This window comes from Maylandia zebra, linkage group LG7 (genome assembly GCF_041146795.1).
Source record: "Maylandia zebra isolate NMK-2024a linkage group LG7, Mzebra_GT3a, whole genome shotgun sequence".
In the NCBI taxonomy this organism is placed as follows: Eukaryota; Metazoa; Chordata; class Actinopteri; order Cichliformes; family Cichlidae; genus Maylandia; species Maylandia zebra.
Window position 1 is genome coordinate 64,543,892 of NC_135173.1, and position 24,251 is coordinate 64,568,142.

The window sequence follows — 24,251 nt, forward strand, 5'->3', positions numbered from 1 at the left end:
GCGTCTAAATTAATTTATATTAAGTCAAGTATACATAATGTATGAAGAACCTTCACACAGCCTGTGGGCCCGTGGGCCAGGCTCAAATACTTTACTTTGAAAATAGGAACCGGAAACACGCTCTGACGTAACTGTAGCTGAGTTTAACTGCCATCAGGACAGCAGGCAAGTCTTCGTGTAGGCTCGGTTTACGTTTTGTTTCTTTAGTTAATTCTGCCACCAGAGGCCTTTTAGGAGAGCAGTAGACAAACGTTAAGCCTTTGATACTGCGGGTAGCCGTGTAGCGGGAGCTGCTTGGTGTTCACGCCGTCGTTAGGAGCTGATTACGAGCCTCTGCCGGTGCTGCGTCACGTTGTTTGCTCCTCGGAGCTCCTGAAACACCGGAGTCAAGAACAAACCTCTAATTATTGGTATGTCACGTAAGCGGTTTTTTCTGTTTTGCAGACTTTAAACACATCTCTTCACTGTCACTTACAGAGCGACAGGGAACCTTCTAGACCTTTGTACGATAACATTAGAATAACATTTTGTAATTTGGCTCTGATTGGATCTTAAAGGCTTTTTATTACACTCATTTGCACTTCCACGTTTATATTAGAATAGCTTTACATTAAGATTCACACTTGTATAAATACCCCTTTGATTTGATTTTTACTGTGATTTTTACTTTAACTAATAATTAGTTAATGTGAGAAAACATGCCTTTCATGTATATTGATACTGTGTTTTTAGGAAATCTCGAATGATATTGTGCCCATCTTTGAAGCACTTTGGGTCAGCTTCTGTTCTTCAAATGTTTTGTAGGATATGAATAAAATAAACGTTACAGTCAATACAAAAAATTTCAGACATGTTTCACAGTGCAGGTATGCGGCCCAGGACAGATCCCCTAAAGCTTCCTCAACATCATCTACCGCTGAGTAATTACATGTCTGAGAGGATGGTGTGTCATGTATGAGTGCTTGAACACAATATGAGGTACCTGTGCTTTTGGTAAATACACCTTTAAAGCTCACAGAACATGTGGAAAGACAGAGATGGCAGTTTAAAACTATTCCCACATACAGTGGGGCAAAAAAGTATTTAGTCAGCCACCGATTGTGCAAGTTCCCCCACTTAAAATGATGACAGAGGTCAGTAATTTGCACCAGAGGTACACTTCAACTGTGAGAGACAGAATGTGAAAAAAAAATCCATGAATTCACATGGTAGGATTTGTAAAGAATTTATCCGTAAATCAGGGTGGCAAATAACAGAGGTGGGACCAAGTCATTGTTTTGCAAGTCTCAAGTAAGTCTCAAGTCTTTATCCTCAAGTCTCAAGTCAAGTCTCAAGTAATGTCAGGCAAGTCCGAGTCGAGTCTCAAGTCACTGGTGTAAAAGTCCGAGTCAAGTCACAAGTCTTAAACTTTGAATTTCAAGTCCTTTCGAGTCTTTAAAACCCCCCGAAAAAAAGCATGTTGCAGTTATATGCTAAATGTAAATATTAGACCATGTAATTTTAAAATCTGTGTTTTTCTCAACACATGACAAAATAGTGAACTTAGAAAATATACACAAATTGTGAAATTGCACCTCTATAAAATGCAGCTCAATTAAACCTAGCTCCAAGAATAATTTTCACCGACAGTTCTGAGATAAGCTGCATGTTATTCTTGGATGCGGTTGTAGGACCGGCTTTAAAATCGCATGACAAAAATATCATACATATTAAAAAAAACTGTATCACCAACGTAGCCTGGACAACATTTGCTAGTTAGATGAAGTCAGCTATCTCATCGTAGCATATTTATATGCATATTTATAATTATACGGTTCTTGGAGTGAGTGCATACACTCATGAAGTTTAGTAACTTCAGGTCACTGCAACAAGCCCAGGTACAGTTTACCGACGGATGGGTACAGGACCTTGAAACGCACCGTGTAGAACGAAAGACCATCGTACGTATCATAAGTTTACCAGTCTCACAAATCGTCGTCATAAATACACATTCGTTAACCGTTTATTAATAGGACCTTTGAGCTCAACGGTAATTAGTCAGTAGTGGAAATAATTTCTGGTACCCATCACAGAAATGTAGCAGTGACAATAATACTGTATGCTGTAATCGCACTGGGCAATTAGTGATACAAAAACCTGTTTTATCCTGTGAATAAAAGTATATGTTTTTGTCAATGTACCATAATAACAGAGGCGAAACGCAATATTGTGTCAGGACAATTCACTATTTATGCACAATAAATAAAGGAGCATAGCGCGACCATTTCTGTTCAGCGCCAGACTTGCTTGTAACCAGTGTTGGTCAAGTTACTTGAAAAAAGTAATCAGTAACTAATTACTGATTACTCCCCCCAAAAAGTAATCCCGTTACTTTACTGATTACTTATTTTCAAAAGTAATTAATTACTTAGTTACTTAGTTACTTAGTTACTTTTTAAAAACACGATTTACAACCTGAAGAGGTGATAAAGTGATAGATCTTTCAGCCCAATTCTACTTTTTCTACATAATCCATCATACAAAATGTAATCAAATGGAAAAGTCTCTTTTTTTAACTTGTTTTATCAGTTTTAATCTTTTAACTTTATGCATCAAGCAAAACATTTAATTATATGCAACATTCTCTGACTTGAATAAATTAGTTTAACATTTAAACCTATTTTCTACACATTCCAGCACATAAAATAAAATATTTTTTGTGTTTTCACTCACTCTTTCAAACAGATGCAAGTAAAACACAGCAGAAAATAAATAAAGTCAAAGACTCAGCGGTCCTTTTGCTCTATTTTCACCTGTAAAGCAGGAGCAGGGTAGGCGGAGGGTTACCCTGGTGTAGGTGTGCTGCGGTCAGTTGAAGAATCCGCGCGAGTGTCTCTGTGAGTTTCCCATCACGTCGTAGCTACTCGGTGCTTGCTCGGAAGTTTAGGGGTTTTTTTCGCTGTAAAAAGAAGTTTTCTTCCCACGCACGATGGACGCTAATGTTTTTGTCACTTTTTATGGAATCAAACTCAAAGTAAGGTCAGTACTTCCACACTTTAAACGCTGCACGCTCATACTCTCTCCCGCACTCGATATATTATCCATTGTTGATCTGCACACAGCTGCTGTCACCAACGTCGCACTTGCTTGCGTCACTGTCATGAGACATTCTCGCAAAAAAAAATCACGGTTTTAGTAACGCAGTAACGCAGCGTTCCTACGGGAAAGTAACGGTAATCTAATTACCGATTTTGCAATAGTAATCCCTTACTTTACTCGTTACTTGAAAAAAGTAATCAGATTACAGTAACGCGTTACAAGTAACGCGTTACTGCCCATCTCTGCTTGTAACCTATATCACCAATTATGTTATGAAAATGACGTATTAACTACTAAAAAACACTGACCTTCGTGTAAATGCTTGGAGCAGACTAACCTGTGAGCTGGAGGGTTCTGGGACGTTATATTTGATCTTTGAATGGCTGAAATCCAGGCCATCCGTCGCGTCTTTGTTACTTCGGAAACATGGCTCGAACAATTTCTCTTCAACGTCGTAATCCGATAACAACCGATCTCTTTACCCGTCGGCTTCCCGTGGCTGTCATGCGACCGGCTATTGCAGTTAATAATACAACAGCTTCTTGACATTTTTGTGTTTCTTTTTATCGCTGTGTGACTGATTTCAATTGAAAGCCTGCGTGCGCTAGTACCTCTTGCCACGAGTTCCCAGAATCCTTTGCGGTTTTACCCCTGAATGACATCACATTTTCAATCTCTATATAATATGCATGTTAAATTTTATATTTGGGGTAAAATATCAAGTCTTTTCAAGTAAACCGGTTCAAGTCCAATTCAAGTCCCAGGTCATTGGTGTAAAAGTCCAAGTCAAGTCACAAGTCTTAGAACATTTTTTCAAGTCAAGTCTAAAGTCATAAAATTAATGACTCGAGTCTGACTCGAGTCCAAGTCATGTGACTCGAGTCCACACCTCTGGCAAATAAGTATTTGGTCACCTCAAACATGGAAAATCTCTGGCTCTCACAGACCTGTAACGTCTTCTGTAAGAAGCTTTTCTGTCCCCCACTCGTTACCTGTATGAATGGCACCTGTTTGAACTCATCATCTGTATAAAAGACACCTGTCCACAGCCTCAAACAGTCAGACTCCAAACTCCGCCATGGCCAAGACCAAAGAGCTCTCGAAGGACACCAGGAAAAGTATTGTAGACCTGCACCAGACTGGGAAGAGTGAATCTACAATATGCAAGCAGCTTGGTGTGAAAAAATCAACTGTGGGAGCAATCATCAGAAAATGGAAGACATACAAGACCACTGATAATCTCCCACGATCTGGGGCTCCACGCAAGATCTCATCCCGTGGGGTCAAAATGATCATGAGAACGGTGAGCAAAGATCCCAGAACCACACGGGGGGACCTGGTGAATGACCTGCAGAGAGCTGGGACCAAAGTAACAAAGGTCACCATCAGTAACCAGTGTTGGGTAAGTTACTTTAAAATAGTAACTTAGTTACATTACTAGTTAGTTCTCTCAAAAGTAACTCAGTTACTTCAAGTTACTCGTTACTTTCAAAGTAACTAGTTACTAGGGAAAGTAACTTTGGTTTTACTCAGAATTCTCTTGTTAATGTGTTGCTTCCATAACTTTGCCAGTCTTCTAGCTTGCTTACTTGCCACAAGTGCACTGTGCCACCTACCAATAGAAAGGAAAAGATAATGTGCATATTTCCACAAAACAAGTCCCACGCCTGGACCGTCATTGACTACTGCCATGATTCTAGCCTACGTCACGGCGTCATGTGCGCCTTTTACATCCAACACAAAAACTGCAGTTGTGGTGCTTTCGATTGTACTCAGAACTCGGAAATTCTGCCTTCTGAATAGGAAGATGTAGGCAACACCAGACTGCAGATGAGCTGCATACAGGGCTGGACTGGGACAGAAAATTGGCCCAGGCATTTTGACTAGAGACCGGCCCACCATTATAGGAAAAATCATAAAGCCTTTGAATGAAAATAAACACTGTTGTGACAGTGATGTACACTGTTCTGATGGTATATATGCATCAATCTATCAATCGTTTGTTGTAAGAGTCAGATAATTATTTTTTAAAAGCTAGACATTTTAAATGAGAATAAGAAAGAAAAGTATTTCTTTGTGCCCCCCTCTCCCTGTTAATGCCCTACCTGGCCCCCTGGCAAAACTTTGCTAGATCCGCACCTGCACAGTTACCAGCTGTCAGCTACAGTGGGGCAAAAAAGTATTTAGTCAGCCACCGATTGTGCAAGTTCCCCCACTTAAAATGATGACAGAGGTCAGTAATTTGCACCAGAGGTACACTTCAACTGTGAGAGACAGAATGTGAAAAAAAAAATCCATGAATTCACATGGTAGGATTTGTAAAGAATTTATCCGTAAATCAGGGTGGCAAATGAGTATTTGGTCACCTCAAACATGGAAAATCTCTGGCTCTCACAGACCTGTAACGTCTTCTGTAAGACGCTTTTCTGTCCCCCACTCGTTACCTGTATGAATGGCACCTGTTTGAACTCATCATCTGTATAAAAGACACCTGTCCACAGCCTCAAACAGTCAGACTCCAAACTCCGCCATGGCCAAGACCAAAGAGCTTTCGAAGGACACCAGGAAAAGTATTGTAGACCTGCACCAGACTGGGAAGAGTGAATCTACAATAGGCAAGCAGCTTGGTGTGAAAAAATCAACTGTGGGAGCAATCATCAGAAAATGGAAGACATACAAGACCACTGATAATCTCCCACGATCTGGGGCTCCACGCAAGATCTCATCCCGTGGGGTCAAAATGATCATGAGAACGGTGAGCAAAGATCCCAGAACCACACGGGGGGACCTGGTGAATGACCTGCAGAGAGCTGGGACCAAAGTAACAAAGGTCACCATCAGTAACACACTACAACGGCAGGGAATCAAATCCCGCAGTGCCAGACGTGTTCCGCTGCTGAAGCCAGTGCATGTCCAGGCCCGTCTGAAGTTTGCCAGAGAGCACATGGATGATACAGCAGAGGATTGGGAGAATGTCATGTGGTCAGATGAAACCAAAGTAGAACTTTTTGGTATAAACTCAACTCGTCGTGTTTGGAGGACGAAGAATACCGAGTTGCATCCCAAGAACACCATACCTACTGTGAAGCATGGGGGTGGAAACATCATGCTATGGGGCTGTTTTTCTGCCAAGGGGACAGGACGACTGATCCGTGTTAAGGACAGAATGAATGGGGCCATGTATCATGAGATTTTGAGCCAAAACCTCCTTCCATCAGTGAGAACGTTGAAGATGAAACGAGGCTGGGTCTTCCAACATGACAATGATCCAAAACACACCGCCCGGGCAACAAAGGAGTGGCTCCGTAAGAAGCATTTGAAAGTCCTGGAGTGGCCTAGCCAGTCTCCAGACCTCAACCCCATAGAAAATCTGTGGCGGGAGTTGAAAGTCCGTGTTGCTCGGCGACAGCCCCAAAACATCACTGCTCTCGAGAAGATCTGCATGGAGGAATGGGCCAAAATACCAGCTACTGTGTGTGCAAACCTGGTAAAGACCTATAGTAAACGTTTGACCTCTGTTATTGCCAACAAAGGTTATGTTACAAAGTATTGAGTTGTATTTTTGTTATTGACCAAATACTTATTTGCCACCCTGATTTACAAATAAATTCTTTACAAATCCTACCATGTGAATTCATGGATTTTTTTTCTTCACATTCTGTCTCTCACAGTTGACGTGTACCTCTGGTGCAAATTACTGACCTCTGTCATCATTTTGGGGGGGAACTTGCACAATCGGTGGCTGACTAAATACTTTTTTGCCCCACTGTACCTAAAAAAGGATCCTGATGTCATTTGTCTCTCAGAAACAGTTCATAACTTCCCTTCAACTCATTCATGTCACCTAAAAGGTAAACCTGTTTCTCCATCACAGCTCTGATGATCCAGTAAGGACATCTCCTGGTTTCATCTTCATGTTTCCCTCTCACCAGATATACAAACCGATATCATGACCAGCAGCTTTACAGCTGTGGCTCCAGCAAACATCAGCTGATACTAGAAATTAATATTAAATAAATTCTAACAACAGCTGATCAAGCTTAAACGTGCTGCTGTTGTTTAGCGCGACATCCGCTGGTTTCCTCTTTCGGCGCAAAGTGGGATAAACAAACAAGAGAGAAAAGCCGATCAGCTGATCATTGATCAGTTTTCATGATTGAAGTAGAAACAGGAGAGGGAGGGGGGAGAATGTAAGAAGAAGAGGCAGCTGTGCAGCAAAGACACAGAATAATTCCAGCTTTGTGCCTTTTTCATTGTAGCTGAATTACGGGACAAACTGTTCCTTTTCACCTCAATAAGAAACGCGTAATATTTTCTCTGAATACCAGACGGGACGGTTGGCAACTCTAATAACTTATGAACAAAATAAAGTTCAACATCAGTAACATAGCACCCACCCAGCTGTATAGAAACTCCGTCATGCTAGCTAGCACGCAGTAAGGAAAAAGTCAGAATAACGAAAATAAACTCCACCTAAACTTGGTTTATATCTGACCCAGAGAGACTGCAGGTCATAACTTCTTACCTGAAGTTCAGTTCACACTTGGACCGGCGGCCGCCTCGGGTCTCTTTTCCTTCTGCGTCCCTTTTCCTTCATCCACCTGCTGGCCTCCACCACTTGCTAATGTTACTGAATCTGTGGAAGCTCCGCGATAGCCACCACACGAAGTAACGAGTAACGACCCTATCTAAATCCCAGTAACGGCTAACGCGTTCCTGATTTTGGCATAATAACTAGTTACCGTGCTCGTTACCACAATAATAACGTAGTTACTGTAACGCGTTACTTAATAACGCGTTAGTCCCAACACTGTCAGTAACACACTAAAACGGCAGGGAATCAAATCCCGCAGTGCCAGACGTGTTCCGCTGCTGAAGCCAGTGCATGTCCAGGCCCGTCTGAAGTTTGCCAGAGAGCACATGGATGATACAGCAGAGGATTGGGAGAATGTCATGTGGTCAGATGAAACCAAAGTAGAACTTTTTGGTATAAACTCAACTCGTCGTGTTTGGAGGAAGAAGAATACCGAGTTGCATCCCAAGAACACCATACCTACTGTGAAGCATGGGGGTGGAAACATCATGCTATGGGGCTGTTTTTCTGCCAAGGGGACAGGACGACTGATCCGTGTTAAGGACAGAATGAATGGGGCCATGTATCGTGAGATTTTGAGCCAAAACCTCCTTCCATCAGTGAGAACTTTGAAGATGAAACGAGGCTGGGTCTTCCAACATGACAATGATCCAAAACACACCGCCCGGGCAACAAAGGAGTGGCTCCGTAAGAAGCATTTGAAAGTCCTGGAGTGGCCTAGCCAGTCTCCAGACCTCAACCCCATAGAAAATCTGTGGCGGGAGTTGAAAGTCCGTGTTGCTCGGCGACAGCCCCAAAACATCACTGCTCTCGAGAAGATCTGCATGGAGGAATGGGCCAAAATACCAGCTACTGTGTGTGCAAACCTGGTAAAGACCTATAGTAATCGATTGACCTCTGTTATTGCCAACAAAGGTTATGTTACAAAGTATTGAGTTGTATTTTTGTTATTGACCAAATACTTATTTGCCACCCTGATTTACAAATAAATTCTTTACAAATCCTACCATGTGGATTCATGGATTTTTTTCTTCACATTCTGTCTCTCACAGTTGACGTGTACCTCTGGTGCAAATTACTGACCTCTGTCATCATTTTGGGGGGGGGAACTTGCACAATCGGTGGCTGACTAAATACTTTTTTGCCCCACTGTAATCCAGTGGAGCCATGTTCCAAAAGACTTGAAGCTTTAACAGCTGCCAAAGAGGCTTCTGCAGAATACAGAATCAAGACTCTGTAAGTGGGAGTGGAGTTGAGCACTGGATGAATCTGTTGTGTCTTAATGTTACAGACATGCCAGTTTGGCCTTTCTTGCAGCCTGGCTGATTCATCAAGTTACAGACCTTGGGTTGAAATTTTACAACCTCCACAGACACCAAAACTGCAGTTTCTTTTCATTATTTTTTCCACTGCTGCTTGTTTCTAATGAACAGCTTAGCTTTGACCCGGCTGCTGTTTACAGAGTCAGAGAGTCTACACGATAGCAGGAAGAAAGAGTTCACTTGCTGTTGATTTTCCCAGAACAACAAAATTTACTTTTTTGTTTTTGTGCAAGTACATGTGGGATTTATGTTGTCATGGTGGAGGCCACAGCAGCAAAAGGATGGAATGCTTCAGTAGTCATTACCTACACCTTTAAACACACAAACTTTGATGCTGCACTTTCAGGTATAAAAACTTGAGTTCACTTCCTCCAGGGAATCATGGCAGACCTTGGCATCAGAGCAGGAGACAAAGTGGTGCTGGTGTGGGCTCAGCCTTCAACACCTACGGCCCTGAAGCAGTACGCAGAGGAGCTGGGAGCGGTCGTCGGTCCGGATGGTAGAGTGGCGGTGGAGAACATGGACAGGCTGCTGCTGTGTAAGTTCACCTGATAATTTCTTTTTAACACATGCTCTGACTTAACCTCTTAAGGAAAACTGCTGAAACAGCAGCTGTAGACTGTCATCATCACCACAATCAACACGCGTTAAATTCCCCTGCATCTCTGTCATGAGTTCATGTGTGCAAATGTCTAAAAATAGTCACAATTACAGTACTTATCGTAACTGCTACTTAACTACTCGGGAGAACAGCTGTTAAAGAGAGGTGCTTTCTGAGGTGGCGGGAATTTAAAATGCACTTCATGTACCTGGTGAACACAGATCTGCCTGTAAGAGGTTATTGATGAAACTTGCAAATGAATATTTCTGAATCGATAGAACTTTAAGACAAAGGAAACTCGAATTCACAAAGAATATCCATTTTCTTCCAGTGCACCTGCACACTGGGTCTTATGGTTAACCCACCTCCTACGTCTCACTTTGAACCCCTGCTCCATTGTGAAATACTTTAGTTTGCAGTTCAGAACATAGCGTATTTCACATTAATTGTCTCCTCCTGTCCTCTCCTCAGCCTCTCACGCGGCCTCCACCTTCAACTGGGTGCTCTCTTGCCTTCTGGCTGACAGCTCCTCCATCCACACTTCAGAGACTCTAGCAGAGATAGCCAGAGTGCTCAAACCTGGAGGGCAGCTGGTCCTTGATGAACCAGTTACAGGTAAGAGACAGTAGTCCATTCATCCATTTGCTGCTGGAAGATAAAAAAGATACTCCAGATGTCCCACTTAGCAGCTCCTCCTGAGGGATGGTGAGATGTTACGGAGTCTCATGAGAGTCTGGATCAGAGTGTTCTTGACCCTGTGATCTAGTGTGTAAACCTGTTTGAGCTTCTAGATTTTTGCTCTGAATTCCTTCGCTGCCCTTTGTTGAGCCAGCATGGAATCCTTTTGACCTGTTACATTTAATCCTAATAACACTGGGACTTCACTGTTATTCATTTTGTCATTGTTTTTTTTGTTTTTTTACTTTCATGGATTTTTAAAAAATATGCTTGGCCTGCAATAGCATTTTTTTCACATCTGAACCAATCACTGTTCAGTTATTAAAAGGTTAAACACCTCCTGAAGTAGGAGCTAAGAGACCCCAAAAAACAGGGTTCCAAGAAATCTTCTAGTACCTAATTCCTGCAGTCATAAGAGCTGTGAAAAGGTTCCTGTGCCCCTGGAACTGGGGCATTTTAAGGAGCTCCAGCATTACTCTAACCTCTCCAAAAGTTGATTCTGTTCATCTGGACGTAGCGTTTTGTGGGAGAAATGTTTCATCACTCATCCAAGTGACTTCTTCAGTCTCAGCTGACTGCAGGTTTCCCCAATCTTATAAACAGTACATTTGCATAATGACTGAAACCAGCCCACTGAAGGAACAGTGAGCTGGGAGGTCAGTTCCTTAATCTTAATTATGCAAATTCTCATGACCATTGATCAACATTAACAACAAACCATTACTCTGACCGCTCTCTGGAGCCTGCTACTCGGTCCCGGCAGGTGACTGGTAAGGATGACAGGTGAAATAGTAACCACTGGCAATGCAAAGTGTCAGGTATCAAGTTTATCTCACTTCAGCAGCATGACTGACGTGACTTTGAATGAGAGTGAAGGACACTGTTGTTTGACACGTGATACAAGAGTGGCCTAAGTGTGCACTGTTACAGTGGAAACGCATTATCGACAGCAGTTTAGGTGTATTTATCCTCGGTGTCGATGTGTTTTAATGTGCTGAGTATATCTGTGTTACAGAATCAGAAGGACAAAGTGTGAGGACAGCTGAGAAGCTGGTGTCGGCTCTGAAGCTGTCCGGCTTTATGTCAGTAACAGAGGTGAGTAGTTCACACTAGGGCTGTTCGATATAACGATATATATCGGGTGACGATATAAAAACGTCTGTCGTTTCATTTTACGCTATCGTTTGTTTCGCAGTGTGGCAAAATAAAACGTTTACGGCAATATTTTTTTCATCGTTTGATGGTCACTGTAGTGGTTATATTAATTTGTTAAATTTCTCTTTCTTTTATATTTAATATGACCACACTACGGATGGACAAGCGACTGTTTTTACGCGTTGCTGTTAGCAACCACGATGGTAAAACAATGGCGTGGCTCCGCCGTCTGCTTGTTTGTTTTGCATATTAACCTTTCACAATAAAGCTCAAGATCCTGTTGAGGCTTTTCAAAATAAACAAAATCCTGTGAAAGAGTATGCAGTATTTACGGATGAGAAGCAAAAAAAGAGCCGTCAGGTGCTAAAAAATAAACCTTAGAGTCAAACGTTAGAACAGGCTTTTCCCCGCAGCACGCCGTGTAATAAATATTCACAAAGAAAACGGCGGCCGTTACAACTTATGTCTAAAAATGTATAGTTTCATGCATTGGCTAAAAGTCATAACTCCAGGTACACAACGCCCAGCTGAAAACACTTCATGCAAGTCGAGCTGCCCGAGATTCATGGAATTTACAGAAAATTTTAAATGTTGTGATTTATATCGTTATCGGGATGATAGATGTCTTATATCGGGATATGAGATTTTGGTCATATCGCACAGCCCTAGTTCACACTGTGGAGTAGAGGGATGTTTTCCCCAACATCTGCAACTGTGTACTCCAGCAACATGCATATTCAGGACATTATTCCACTTAGACCAGCTGATCGGAGCACTTGAGGCACCGGTTGACATGTTGTGAAGTTAGTTTTGGGTTTAAATTCCTGGAAGCTTGTCTCTGTAAACAGATTTTGAGTCTCCAGCTGCTTGAACAGTGAGGAACATGATTGGAAGAAAGAAGTTGGTATGGGTCTTTCAGTTGCTGGCTTCTGAGAATCCCCTTACTGAGGAGGTCTAATTATTGTTAATAGTTTGACCTGATGGTCATTTTTGCTTCCTCATTCACACGGAGCATCATCTGCCTCCATCGCATCCTATCCCTGCCATCCTCCTCTGTCATGTCCATATTCAACATCCTTTGTCCAATATATCCACCATCCCTCCTCTGCACATGTCACAAGGGTTTTCCCTAAAACCTGCATACCTTTTTAGTTTTATTTAATTTTTTTAAATTTGCTGAGATTAAAAAAACGTGAACTTTGGGCAAAACGCTACACTGCCACTTTCTTCCCAGCCCAATAACGGTGTAATAGGGACAGGTGTAATAGGGACAGGTGTAATAGGGACAGGTGTAATAGGGACAGGTGTAATAGGGACAGGTGTAATAGGGACAGGTGTAATAGGGACAGGGAAAGTGCTACACCGACATGACGCCACATCCTACCTTAACCAGTGCTGACTAATAAGGGAGGGCACAGTATAACTGCTGCTCTGAGTGTGCTGCACATCTCAGAGTGTTAGTATGAACATGGAGGAATCCTCAGTTCACTGTGGGTCCATCAGTTAAGCAGCGAATTTAGCTGCTACACGTTATTTCTGTGGGTCTTCACGTCACGGGTGGGGGAAAAAAAAATGCTCCCAGCTGGGCGTATTCACAAGGCTGGATCCAGCCCCTGATTTTGTGCCATGCTTATATCAGTTTGCTGTCTCGTCATTCAGATCAGCAAAGCAGAGCTCAGTCCTGAAGCGCTGAGCTCCCTCAGGGCAGCCTCTGGTTACCAAGGAGACTCCCTGTCTCGAGTCCGCGTATCTGCCTCCAAACCCGACTTTGAGGTGGGGTCATCGAGCCAGATCAAACTGTCGTTTGGGAAAAAGACAGCCAAGCCAGGTAGGCTTCATAAGTACGCTTTGTTCTTTCTCCTGTTGTCTCTGAATCCACAGCTCACCGTCTCTGTCAACTATGATCTAATATAATAGGCTACAGATGCCAGATTCCCTTTAGTTTGTAGAGAGGTTTGAGTTGATGATGATAGGGACATAAATCTGTAATTTTACAGATTACAGATTTATGGCTTTGTTTATGGCTCTAACAAAGGAGAAGCTACTGTCTGGGCATTAGGAATACTTTATGTTAATAAACTGAGTTCTGCTCAGTTTAAAATGAAAGAAAATCCAACTGAAGAAACAAGAAGTACCACTATGAAGTCAAGAACAATCAAGTTAGGAATCTGCTGACCAATTTGGAAAAAAAAAACCAAACGTTTTCACGTTTTAAAGACTATCAACAGAAGACGAGTGACTTTCTCGACTCTTTATACAGACACAATAATCCAGTTTGTCTGCGATCGCTTCTTTTTTATTTTTTATTTTTATGAATAATGTAATTTCCACTTGGAGGACGAAACTTCATTTCCTATTCGGGCTGTCTGTCGTCCTCACTACAGTAACATTTTATTTTAATATTTTTTTTTAACAATGCTGCATTTGCATCATTATAAGTGACGAGTGAGTCTGTGAGCTCCTCAGACTGTCTGTGCTGTGAAGCTAATGTTGGTTAAAATGTGTGATTTCAGCAGAGAAACCTGCTCTGGATCCCAACACGGTGAAAATGTGGACGCTGTCAGCCAACGACATGAACGACGATGATGTGGTGAGTTTGTACACCGACTGAAGCGCTGAACCACGCACACGTGACCGTTTATTAGGCAGACTGAAATCCTCTTTTAAAGAAAAATATGTATTTCAGCACGATGTAGTTTGTGGGGAATTGCTGATTTTTCTGCAGTTTCTCAAACCTGGAGTAATGCAACACATAAATGACACACTGATGTTTTTCTTGTCCGTCGTGTTTATGTTCTGTGTAGGATCTGATGGACTCGGATGCTCTGCTGGATGAAGATGACTTGAAAAAACCTGATCCAGCTTCTCTTAAAGCTCCGGCCTGTGGAGAAGGAGCCGACAAGAAGAAGAAAGCCTGCAAGAACTGGTGAGGTTTTGTTTAAATCTCACATATTTTGGAGAGATTTAAGACCAAGATCCGAGCTTTCAGAAATGTCAGTGCACTTTTAACCAGATATTACACGATTTACCCATGCACAACCTTTGGGCTCATGCTCATTTTCAGCTTCATGACTTATAAAATTTATGTTTGAGATGTCCGCATTAAGGACGTCTGCTCTCACTGACAGCATACAGATCCAGTGTTATGAGCAATCTGAAGTTTGCGGCGATCTGAAACTTTTGCATGAGCATGAAGGACATCATGTGACGTGATGCTGTACTGTATCTTTGTGTAGCACGTGTGGGCTAGCTGAAGAACTGGAGCAGGAGAGTAAAGGAAAACAGAAGACTGACCTGCCAAAATCAGCCTGTGGAAGTGTGAGTGTATACTTTCAAAAGCCTGCATTGGTTCCTCATCCCTCCTCTGGTTCTAATAAAGAAATAATAATTATCTTTGTTCTGTTTGTGGCAGTGTTACCTTGGCGATGCTTTCCGATGTGCCAGCTGCCCGTACGCGGGGATGCCGGCGTTCAAGCCGGGAGAGAAAATCGTTCTGGACAACAAAACACTGACGGATGCTTGAAACACAACTTCAGCAACGCGCACTGCTCAAACCTCAACACATGACATTCCTCTCTTTTCCAACCCTGTAGACACGATTCCCTCTGATTAAACCCCGAGGATCAGTGAGGCACCTCGCTGATCCATTTTGTGTATAATCCACACGGGAGTAAATATGCACTGAGAATGTTTGAGTCCTGCTGTGATGAGATTTAAAACATAAAGTAAACTCTCAAGATGATCAGTGCAATTACACCATACAGAAATGTTTTTTTCCATCTGTCAGCTGGATTGCAGTTTCCATCATTGAAGCTTCAATAGAAATGATTCATCATTGACTACAAAGTCTATAGTGAGAGCGCCTTCACCTGAAGGCTTTCTAGGTCATACTGAAAAGCTGACATGCTTTCTTTATTCCTTGAATTTAACTTCCATTTACACCTGATCGCTAACAGCTGAAGAACCGAGTGGAAACGTATTGCTGTTTAAGATTTACGAACGCTGACATCGAAACCAAACCGCATTTAAACCGTTCAAATGAAGGGTCTGTATGTATGTGGAAGGCAAAGAAGTGTTGTTGCCTCTCTTTGTTTCATTGCAATAAACTAAAACCAGCCTTACAATGTTTAAACATATCCCATTTATTTCACTGCATGTGACTAAATACTTAAGAAATGGTTATTGGTATTGTGACTGCAGGTGGCCCAGGATCTAAATGTAATCCCTTGCTTTAACAGCAGCTTTAAACACTCGTTTTAGAATATGACTTCTTTCACAAAAACTCTTGACGCCAATTTAAAAAAACAACTTTATAAACAATTTCCTGAATATCAAATAAATAGTCTCTCAAGACTGTAACCTGCTGACTGACAGCTGCTACATCTCTTCTAAGTTTTTGTGTACAAACCTTTATTGTAATGAGAATTTAAAAAACGACTTCAAACAGACTTTTAATGTCCAGCTGATACAAAATATCCCGCAGCTGTATCATCTCAGAAAGTAAAAAATAGAACTGGTGACATCCTCACTAAGCTTCTCATGTTCCACACTCTGAATTATGGTTAATCATGGAGATTCAGTCAGAACAAAACATGTTAAATGTCAGGTTTGGCAAAAAGTGAGCTGTTCAGTCGGTGATTGCTCGACGTCACTGAGATGTGACACTGAAGTCCATCCTAATGTCTCCTAAACTGGGTTCAAAGGTGAAGCTGTAGGACACCGCGGCCCTGCCGTCACCTGAGATCTCCCACGGCGACCCGAAGAAGTACACTCCCTGCTTCCTGTGTCGACTCCACTCGCAGTCGCCCTGCAGGAGAAACATCTGCTGTAAAACCCAACAAGTCCACTGTGTCCCCAAACTTCACACTCCCAGTGAAACGCTCCACCGAGGACCACTTTTAGTAATCTTTAGTGATTCTTTAAACTTATTTTGCTTTAATTGTTTTTCATTTACAGTATTGTATATGCACTCATAATCACTGTTCTTCTCATTGAAACAAAACAGCCCTACCAAATAATAGCAGGTAAAATCTGTTGACATTAGAAACAACCAGGAGTACTGACAAGCAGCCGATGAGGGTTAAGAGGGTGCAGACACCCGGTCTCCTTCTAAACTGCTGCAACTACAAAAGAAGACTAAAATTGTATAACAACTACACATCTGTTGGTAGTGCTGGCGAATGCCTGGATAAGAGGTTCTCCCTGTGGTTCCTCCCACAGCCCAAAGACATGCAGTTAGTGGTGATTCTAAATTAACCATAAGTATGAACGTGAGTGTAAATGGTTGTTTGTCTCTCTGTGTTAGTCCTGCAGCCTGTCCAGGGTGTACCTCTCCTCTCACCCTGTGGTGGCGGCTCATTCAGAACTCTGCTGCTCGAGTCCTCACTAAGACCAAAAAAGTGGACCACATCAGTCCAGCTCTGAGGTCTTTACACTGGCTGCCTGTCCGTCAGAGGATAGACTTTAAAGTTCTGATGCTGGTCTATAAAGCTCTGAATGGTTTAGGACCAAAATACATCAATGACCTCCTGACCCAGTATGAACCTTCCAGATCCCTCAGGTCATCTGGATCCGGTTTTTTATCAGTTCCCAGAGTCAGTTTGTTTGCTTGTTTTAATCAATTTTAAATCGTGCTTTTTATTTGTTTGTGTTTCTAATGTCTCTGTAAAGCACTTTGAATCACCTTGTTGTTGAATTGTGCTATACAAATAAACTTGCCTTGCCTAAAGAAAGAGTCATTTAGTAACGAAATGAAGCTCTAAACTGAGGCAGATACCTGCTCATTGATTGGTCCGTTGAGACCTGCGCTGACAGTGATGTCATCTGTCAGGTGGTACTCCATCCACAATGCAACACCATGGCAACGACCTTCCCTGAAAAGCATGTTTAACATAGAAAATATGCTACTGACTCAACTCTATGAAGCAGAAGATGAACGTCAAACCTCACAGTAGTATTTTAACAGCATCAAAACACAACAATAAAAGGAGCTCTACGGGGTGAGAGAAAACCCCGAAAATCAGACGTCCCCCGCGAGCAAGTATTTGGATGGTGGGAAGGAAAAACTCCCTTTTGACAGGAAGAACCAGGCTCAGGGAGTTGCTGCTTCAACCATTTGGGACTCAGGAGAAAGAGAAGAGACAAAACAAACTACAGAAAACAAAAGACAAATAACACAACAGCCACAATGATAGAAAACTGACATATTAGACTGACATGTATGTCTCAAATTAGTTCTGGCACTGATTAAAGTAACTGTACCTAATGAAAGACAGCAAGCCCTGGCTGCTGATTGGCTGCTGAGGGAGGCACTGTGTGAAGTCAAAGGTCATGGTGGCGGTGGACTGGGTGAGAGCCCGACAAGGATACTCCCACAGGGGGTGTGGCTCCGCCTCACGGGACTCGCGGAAATCCAGAGAGCGCTGAGGGGACATAAGGATTTATTTGGACACAGATAGTTACAGTTGTGATCAGCAGGAGTCAATGAGCTTCGAATTTATACCAAAAATTAATTAAAGGTGTTTCACACGGCTCATTTGTAGATCCACTTCTTTTTGTAATATATTTTTATTACATTATTTCATCGTCACAAATTGGTATGTACATTTATATGCAGATGACACAATGTTTTACTGTACTGTTGATTCTGCATTGAAATCTCCCAAATCACTCATTAGTCACTAACTGCTTTGCTTTCATTATGTTTTCTGTTCAGTTTTTGAAGGCTGAAGTTCAGCAGTTTGAAATGATTCAGCAAGTTTGTGCACATGAAAGTCCTCTCTCAGGGTCAAACTAGTATTTAGAGGTGTCTCTGTTTGAGTATTTGTCTTATTCCTGACACCTTCAATCCCAAAAGCTAATAGAACTCACAAAATAGAAGTAGCACAGAGCACCCTGACGGTAAAGTTCAATAAAAACGACTACAGATCATCTCTGATGAGTTTTTAAGATAATGCTTTTTACTGATCCAAATGTTACAGTGTTGCCATTAAAACAGAAATAACTCATTCAAAACCTCATTTAACATCCAGTGAAATCATCTCATTTTACCTGGACCATTTCATCCATGGGCGTGACATCGAAGCCCTCGCAGGTTCCACACGGCGCTCTTATCCTCCACAAATCCTACCAGGCGGACAAAGACAGAAACAACACGTTTATTTTTTTGGTTAAATAATTGGATATACGTCTAAAATAACTGAATCTTAAATCACAGTCATTCCCCTCCACGTGAGAGGAATCTCACAGCATGTAGAACTGAAAGATGGAGATGCAGAAAATGATCAGAGTATTTAACACCTTCACTCACTGGTATGAACAAAACAAAAACAAACAAACAAAATAGCAACTTGTTTGTTGCCATTTGGATGAAACATTTAACAGCGCCTTCATCTGTGAACAGTCTTCATGCTTAAAACTAATAAGTATTAACCACTGAATATGACCTGAATTCACATAAGCAGCCAACATCTGATAGATTGATTAAGTATTTATTTGATTGGTTAAAGTGTAAAGTCTGAAGGATCATCGCAGAAACAAGTGTAAGCTGATTTCCACAAAGAGAAGATTTTTTGGTTTATGGGTCCCATTCTGGGAACGTTTGATCGCCCTGTATACAGATGATAACAACAATCATAACGGCCTCACCTGGAACTCCACAGCCACCATGTGAAGGGAGGCAGAGCGGGGCAGGATGCTGGCGTCGGGTCGCAGAAGACCTGCCAGGGCGGTGCGACAGTACCAGAAGAACAGGGAGTGCCACGGCAGGAGGCTGGTGCTGAAGTACGGTTCACCCATCAGGACGGAGATCTGCACAGGAGAGGCCAACATCACCTCACACATTTCAGTTTCCTTAGCACTCATGTGGGTGGGACTCCTGACGTAAAATCCTCTCTGTCATAACAGATTAATAGATGCTCCCAGTTTGACTGGACTGGACCAGGTTATGTGTTACCACAGTGATTTAGCCAGGTCAACACAGAAAACACAAGACTTTAAACTTGTCAACCCTTTAATCCTGCTTTGAGGTACATCCTTCTAAAGGAGTCTAAATGTGTTGCATTCAGATGCTTCCTGGTTGCATCGGGAAGACGACGGTACCTGTTCTCCTCCTACATCATTACTGGTCAGCTGCTCCGGCCTGATCTCCAGCAGCTCAACACGTCCTTTCATGGAGTTGGCTTCCAAAACCTGCAGAGAAAGATGCTTTCATGTTGATATACAGGACGTAACAAGCAGGATAAGACACAGTTTTGGTTATATGAAACCATTTTATCATCTTTTTACCAAAATGAAACAAGAATAAAAATCATACAGTGCCTGAAACATTTCAAAGCATCACCGCTGAGAATGATCTGAATGATTACCTCATCAATAACCTGTTTAGACATTTGGGAGTTCTCCAAACCGAACACCTGAGTAGAAAAGGAAACACAGGGAAGTGAAAACAGGCGTGACGCTGATGATGTCACGGAGCGACAGTATCTGTGAGGTGAAAGCGGCGTACCTTCTTGGCTCCGAGCATGTGAGCGAACACAGGAAGCAGACTCCCGTCACTGACGCTGAGACACACGCTGTCCTCTCTCAGCACCTGAAGTTCACCCAGCTCGTTAAACCGCAGTCGTATTTGAGAATATATGAATTTACACAGGCGGCCTCGATGCCTCCACTTACGCTGCGCAGAGCGCTGACGTAGCTCTCCGTACGCCGTCTGTCGTTAAGTTCGCCGAAACGCGGCCGAGTCCAAACCAGGTGAGCCTGGCAGGTGCAACATGGCCGAGAGGGAGGAGCCTCAGTCTGTGAGCCCCGCTGGCTGAAACAATCGACATTCAGACCAGTTTGTGACAATTCCCAACCAGGAGGACATGTTTGTGAGTAATGTCTGATAATTCAAGTTATTGCTGTTAAACGTGGTTCTACCATCCGCTGAATCATAGGGTGCAGCTTTTCACATGAATCTTTTCACTCATATTCAGTGAGAACAATCGCACTGATGTCTTCTTGTTGAGCTGCAGACAGATTCAAGAAGTCTCTTAAATAAATTGTTCAAAGCGTATACATGCGTCTGAGCAAACTGTACCTGCGAGGCTGCAGGCTGTACCACAGACTGTAGTCATCGTGGCAGACCATCAGGCTCAGCTCCTCTCCTTCTGTCACCTGGCTCTCCACAGGCAGGAAGTACACGCTCTGCATCCAGTGGTCGCGCCACTGAAAGACACGACAGTGACCGATGATTTATCGACTTACTTTTTGCCGTGACCAAAAAAAATGTCCCACGTGTGGGACTAATGAAGGTTTATCTTATCTCATACTAAACGCAGTGAGTCAAACCTCAGCTGTTTATGCAAAGCTAAGAAAATACCTTCATATATTTTAGCTTTAAAAAATATCAGTTCTGGCTTCTTTATCCTGTCAGTTGTGGATTTTACTGCAGTTTCATTATTATGTACAAAATCCATGCAAAGATGAAGACTGCCAGGCACATTTTCCTACTGTTTCTCCATGCTGCACACACCACAAAGAATCATGTCACAGATTTTTGCTGGCATCTTCACTGAACATAAAGTGAGTGCACTGAAGTGTTGTTCCCTCTGATATTTAAGAATATTTGTGGCACTGCTGCCTGAGCTGTTAAAGAGCTTGCTGTAATCTGATGCTACTGGCTGCTTAAACACAAGCAGAGCAGTAACTCACCGGGGCCATCTTTGGCTCTTGGTAAGTCCAGCTGGGTGCCATGGTGCACACTATGGACCCAGTGGGGTCCATGTCCAGGTCCCACCAGGACAAAACTGCCTGAGCCCGGCCGCTTGACTGAGCCACAAACTGGGAGGAGTGGGCCTGGAAGGCGCTGCTTACAGGTTTGCTAAAATCCACGCTGAAAGGAAAGGATGACAGTCAGAGAGGGATGTGAATAACTGCAGATGCATACGAGCAAGTGTCTCCTTTCTTACGTGAACATGGTGCAGACGGGACCCAGCGGGGTGAAGCTGGCAGGAGACACCTGGCTCAGCTGGATGTCACACACCGCGTGAGCTCCGGCACACCGGCCCACTGCAGGCGGAGGGACCAGCCTGGCCCCCTCCACCTCAACTGGCTGCAGCTGAGCCCAGCTCCACAGAAGCTCCGACTCTACCAGCTGGGCGTAGACGGTGGCCCGGTGAGGGACGGCCTCGCAGCGCTCCTGCGGGGCAGCAAAAGGAAAGTAAAACTACCGGAAACAGTCCAAACCTTCAGCTGTGAGGAAGCTGCTGACGAATGCAGGAAAAGTGTGACAGCACACACCTGCATCAGGTTTTGGTGGGCGTGCTCGTAGCTGGGCAGAGCTCCTTCACCGATCAGCTCAGTATCGAACAGCTCTGTGATCAGGACGTTGGCCTTCACCTGCATGTCTCCATCTGGAAAACAGGGTTCTGGTTATGAAAACAGATGCACTGCTGTGTAAGTAATGAATGCTGTTTTTTTAAATGTCCTCTGCTTGTTTGGTTTTGTGCTTGGAGTGAATCGTTACAGTTTGGGAGAAAAGAGTGATGTTAGTAAGTTAATATATGGACAGAAGATTTAATTGATTTAGGGTGAGCTGTGAAGTTGAGATTCATTAACACACAGCCTGATGCAGTACTGCCGTGTCTGACCTGGTCCCACAGTGACGTCTGTGGAGTGTTTGTTAATAATCTTGATTTTGTCGGAGAAGCCGTTCTTCTCCACGATGCACTGCGCCGCCTCGGCCATCGGCTTAAAAACCTGCAGGGAAGCATCACAAAGTTATTAACTGATATTAAAACACCACAAGGGGGAAATGAATCCATGCTGAAGGAGAGCGATCAGTGATGTTCACCTCCACGGCGTAACAGAAGTCAGCCCCGGCCGTGATGGCCATCATCGACAGGAGGCCAGTTCCGGTGCCGATGTCCAGCACGATGACCCTCTCGCTGCGAGCCTTCACTCTGGCTACAGCAGCCCGGATGCCCTCATAGTATTTCTTATTCTGCAGTGGAAGACATGTTAGCGGTGTTGTTGTTTTATTTCTTCTGTCAAACACGACACTTGTTATATGTGTTATCCATCTATTTGGGTTTATTATTAGTAATAATAAAAGCACTTCTGAGAGTTCTGAGGGACTTTTTCTCCAGGTCTTACCCTGTCGTGATCGTGCAGCATGTCTGCATAGGAGGACCTGAAAGATAAACCGATGAAGGATCATTGTAAATTTTAAAAAACTGATTAAAGAAGAAAAAGATAAAAATTAGTCACTAATGCAGTTTAAACGTATAAAATCATCATTTTTGAAAACATAACCAACAAAGAACATGTGCCATAACAAAGTCAGTCAAAGGAGCTTAATTAAAACAGAGGAAAGTTAAGAAAAAGATAAATAAGAAAATGAATGTACAATTTAAAAAATATGTTCATGTTCTGTTTACATTTGGATTTAGAAAGACAAACATATAATTTTTTTTAAATTTTATTTTACAATTCTCATTTTTTAGGCCATTTTTTCCATGATATTTTTCACTTCAGTTAACGTTGCTCTTTCAAAACCTTTTATTGATCAGCAGCAGTGTAGAGTGAGACTGTATCTGTAGTTTGTTTCCATATCATTATCTGTGCTTTTAGATCTCATATTCTTATCTTTATTGTGCATTTTTACACGTTTAAGTTGAGAATTTTCATGACAAACGTTACAATTTCTTTTGCCGGCATTACTGAACTTCCATACAGGATCACAGAGTGGCGAATATCTTCAGTGTTTCTAAGGATCTTTGTTTTCAGGGTACGCAAGACATCTGTAAACCACATCTGTGGTCACTGGACGCCCTGAGCATACCTGGCTATCTCCTGGTGGTAGTCGTACTCCTCGCTCTCCTCCACCCAGTCTAAAGCCCCGGTGGTCGGGTTGGCTCTCCCGCAGAAGGTCTTCATCTCCGCCACAACACTCGGACCCCTCTGCGGTTGAATGACGGCTGGTTTCACCTGAATATTCTCTACAAGTAGGCAAGTAAACACGATCACAGCAGCAGCGTTTCTCCAAAGGAAGCCGCCATCTTGCCACGTGACGTCACGTAGGCGGAGTCACGTGACGCTTTGCGTCGTTGATATTTTCTTTTTTGGTATTTGTGTCGTTATTGAAGTTGTAATTTAGGAGTTGGTTATTAAATACATTTATAAAAGATAATCGGCCTTGTGAAAAGCTAAATTACGAAAATAAAAATGACAATAAAAATATTAGAAAAACATGAGAAGAAAAAAACAGAATAGAAAAGAATAGAAAAGAATAGCCCTTTATTGTCATTGTACGTGTACAACGAAAGTGTGGGTGCTCCAAACAGACTGTAAATAGTAGACAGCAGGAATTTAAACAGCTAAAAAAATATTAAGAAGAAACAGTATAATAATTCATAAAATAAAAATATAAATGATTTCAAAAGTGACTATATTAGTTACTAGAAACAGCCTTTGCAAATAAAAAAACCTGAATGAATAAAATTAAAATTCACACCTAAATCTTGCTTTCATTATCAAAATAACGTTTCATCATTCTCTCGAGATTCAAAGATTTTTACTGTCAGTTTGCTGCGTGTACAGGACATCCAGCAAAAATGAAATGCTGTTTCTCTCACACACCGTAAAGAAGAATTAAGAGGCAAGAAAGATAAAGGACACTCTAGCAAAATATATAAAAGTCAAACACATTTACAGTGCAGTAGTTCAAGATATAAATAAATACTTTATGCCAAGTAAAGAACATAATAAATAAATAACACTGCATCTGCTGATTGATAGTGATTTCATACTTAATATGTGCCTTATGCTTTTAATAATAGAA

General features: G+C 42.4%; 2 protein-coding genes across 4 annotated transcripts; one reads left to right on the top strand and one right to left on the bottom strand.

Annotated features, from left to right (window-relative positions):
- The first annotated feature begins 108 nt into the window (after positions 1 to 108).
- ciapin1 (cytokine induced apoptosis inhibitor 1) lies at positions 109 to 15,560 on the top strand. Of its 3 annotated transcripts, XM_076886901.1 has the most exons (10): positions 109 to 410; positions 4,128 to 4,480; positions 9,370 to 9,532; positions 10,067 to 10,210; positions 11,289 to 11,368; positions 13,088 to 13,256; positions 13,942 to 14,018; positions 14,233 to 14,354; positions 14,665 to 14,746; positions 14,841 to 15,560. In XM_076886901.1, the coding sequence occupies exons 2-10, from the start codon at positions 4,157 to 4,159 to the stop codon at positions 14,949 to 14,951; spliced, it is 1,272 nt and encodes a 423-aa protein (XP_076743016.1). In that variant the 5' UTR covers positions 109 to 410; positions 4,128 to 4,156; the 3' UTR covers positions 14,952 to 15,560. The 3 variants fall into 3 exon arrangements, with proteins under 3 accessions (XP_076743016.1, XP_012778707.1, XP_004566181.1); XM_012923253.3 differs by lacking the exon at positions 4,128 to 4,480 and having other exon boundaries at positions 9,341 to 9,532; XM_004566124.2 differs by lacking the exon at positions 4,128 to 4,480 and having other exon boundaries at positions 110 to 410.
- Positions 15,547 to 23,496, bottom strand: prmt7 (protein arginine methyltransferase 7). Its single transcript, XM_004566123.6, has 17 exons — positions 23,253 to 23,496; positions 22,565 to 22,601; positions 22,263 to 22,412; positions 22,060 to 22,168; positions 21,710 to 21,822; positions 21,379 to 21,608; positions 21,122 to 21,302; positions 20,508 to 20,635; positions 20,102 to 20,240; positions 19,935 to 20,018; positions 19,795 to 19,842; positions 19,529 to 19,618; positions 19,076 to 19,237; positions 18,479 to 18,553; positions 17,690 to 17,850; positions 17,205 to 17,301; positions 15,547 to 16,235 (listed from the first exon to the last, which is right to left on the bottom strand). The coding sequence occupies exons 1-17, from the start codon at positions 23,345 to 23,347 to the stop codon at positions 16,077 to 16,079; spliced, it is 2,058 nt and encodes a 685-aa protein (XP_004566180.2). The 5' UTR covers positions 23,348 to 23,496; the 3' UTR covers positions 15,547 to 16,076.
- Positions 23,497 to 24,251: the final 755 nt, after the last annotated feature.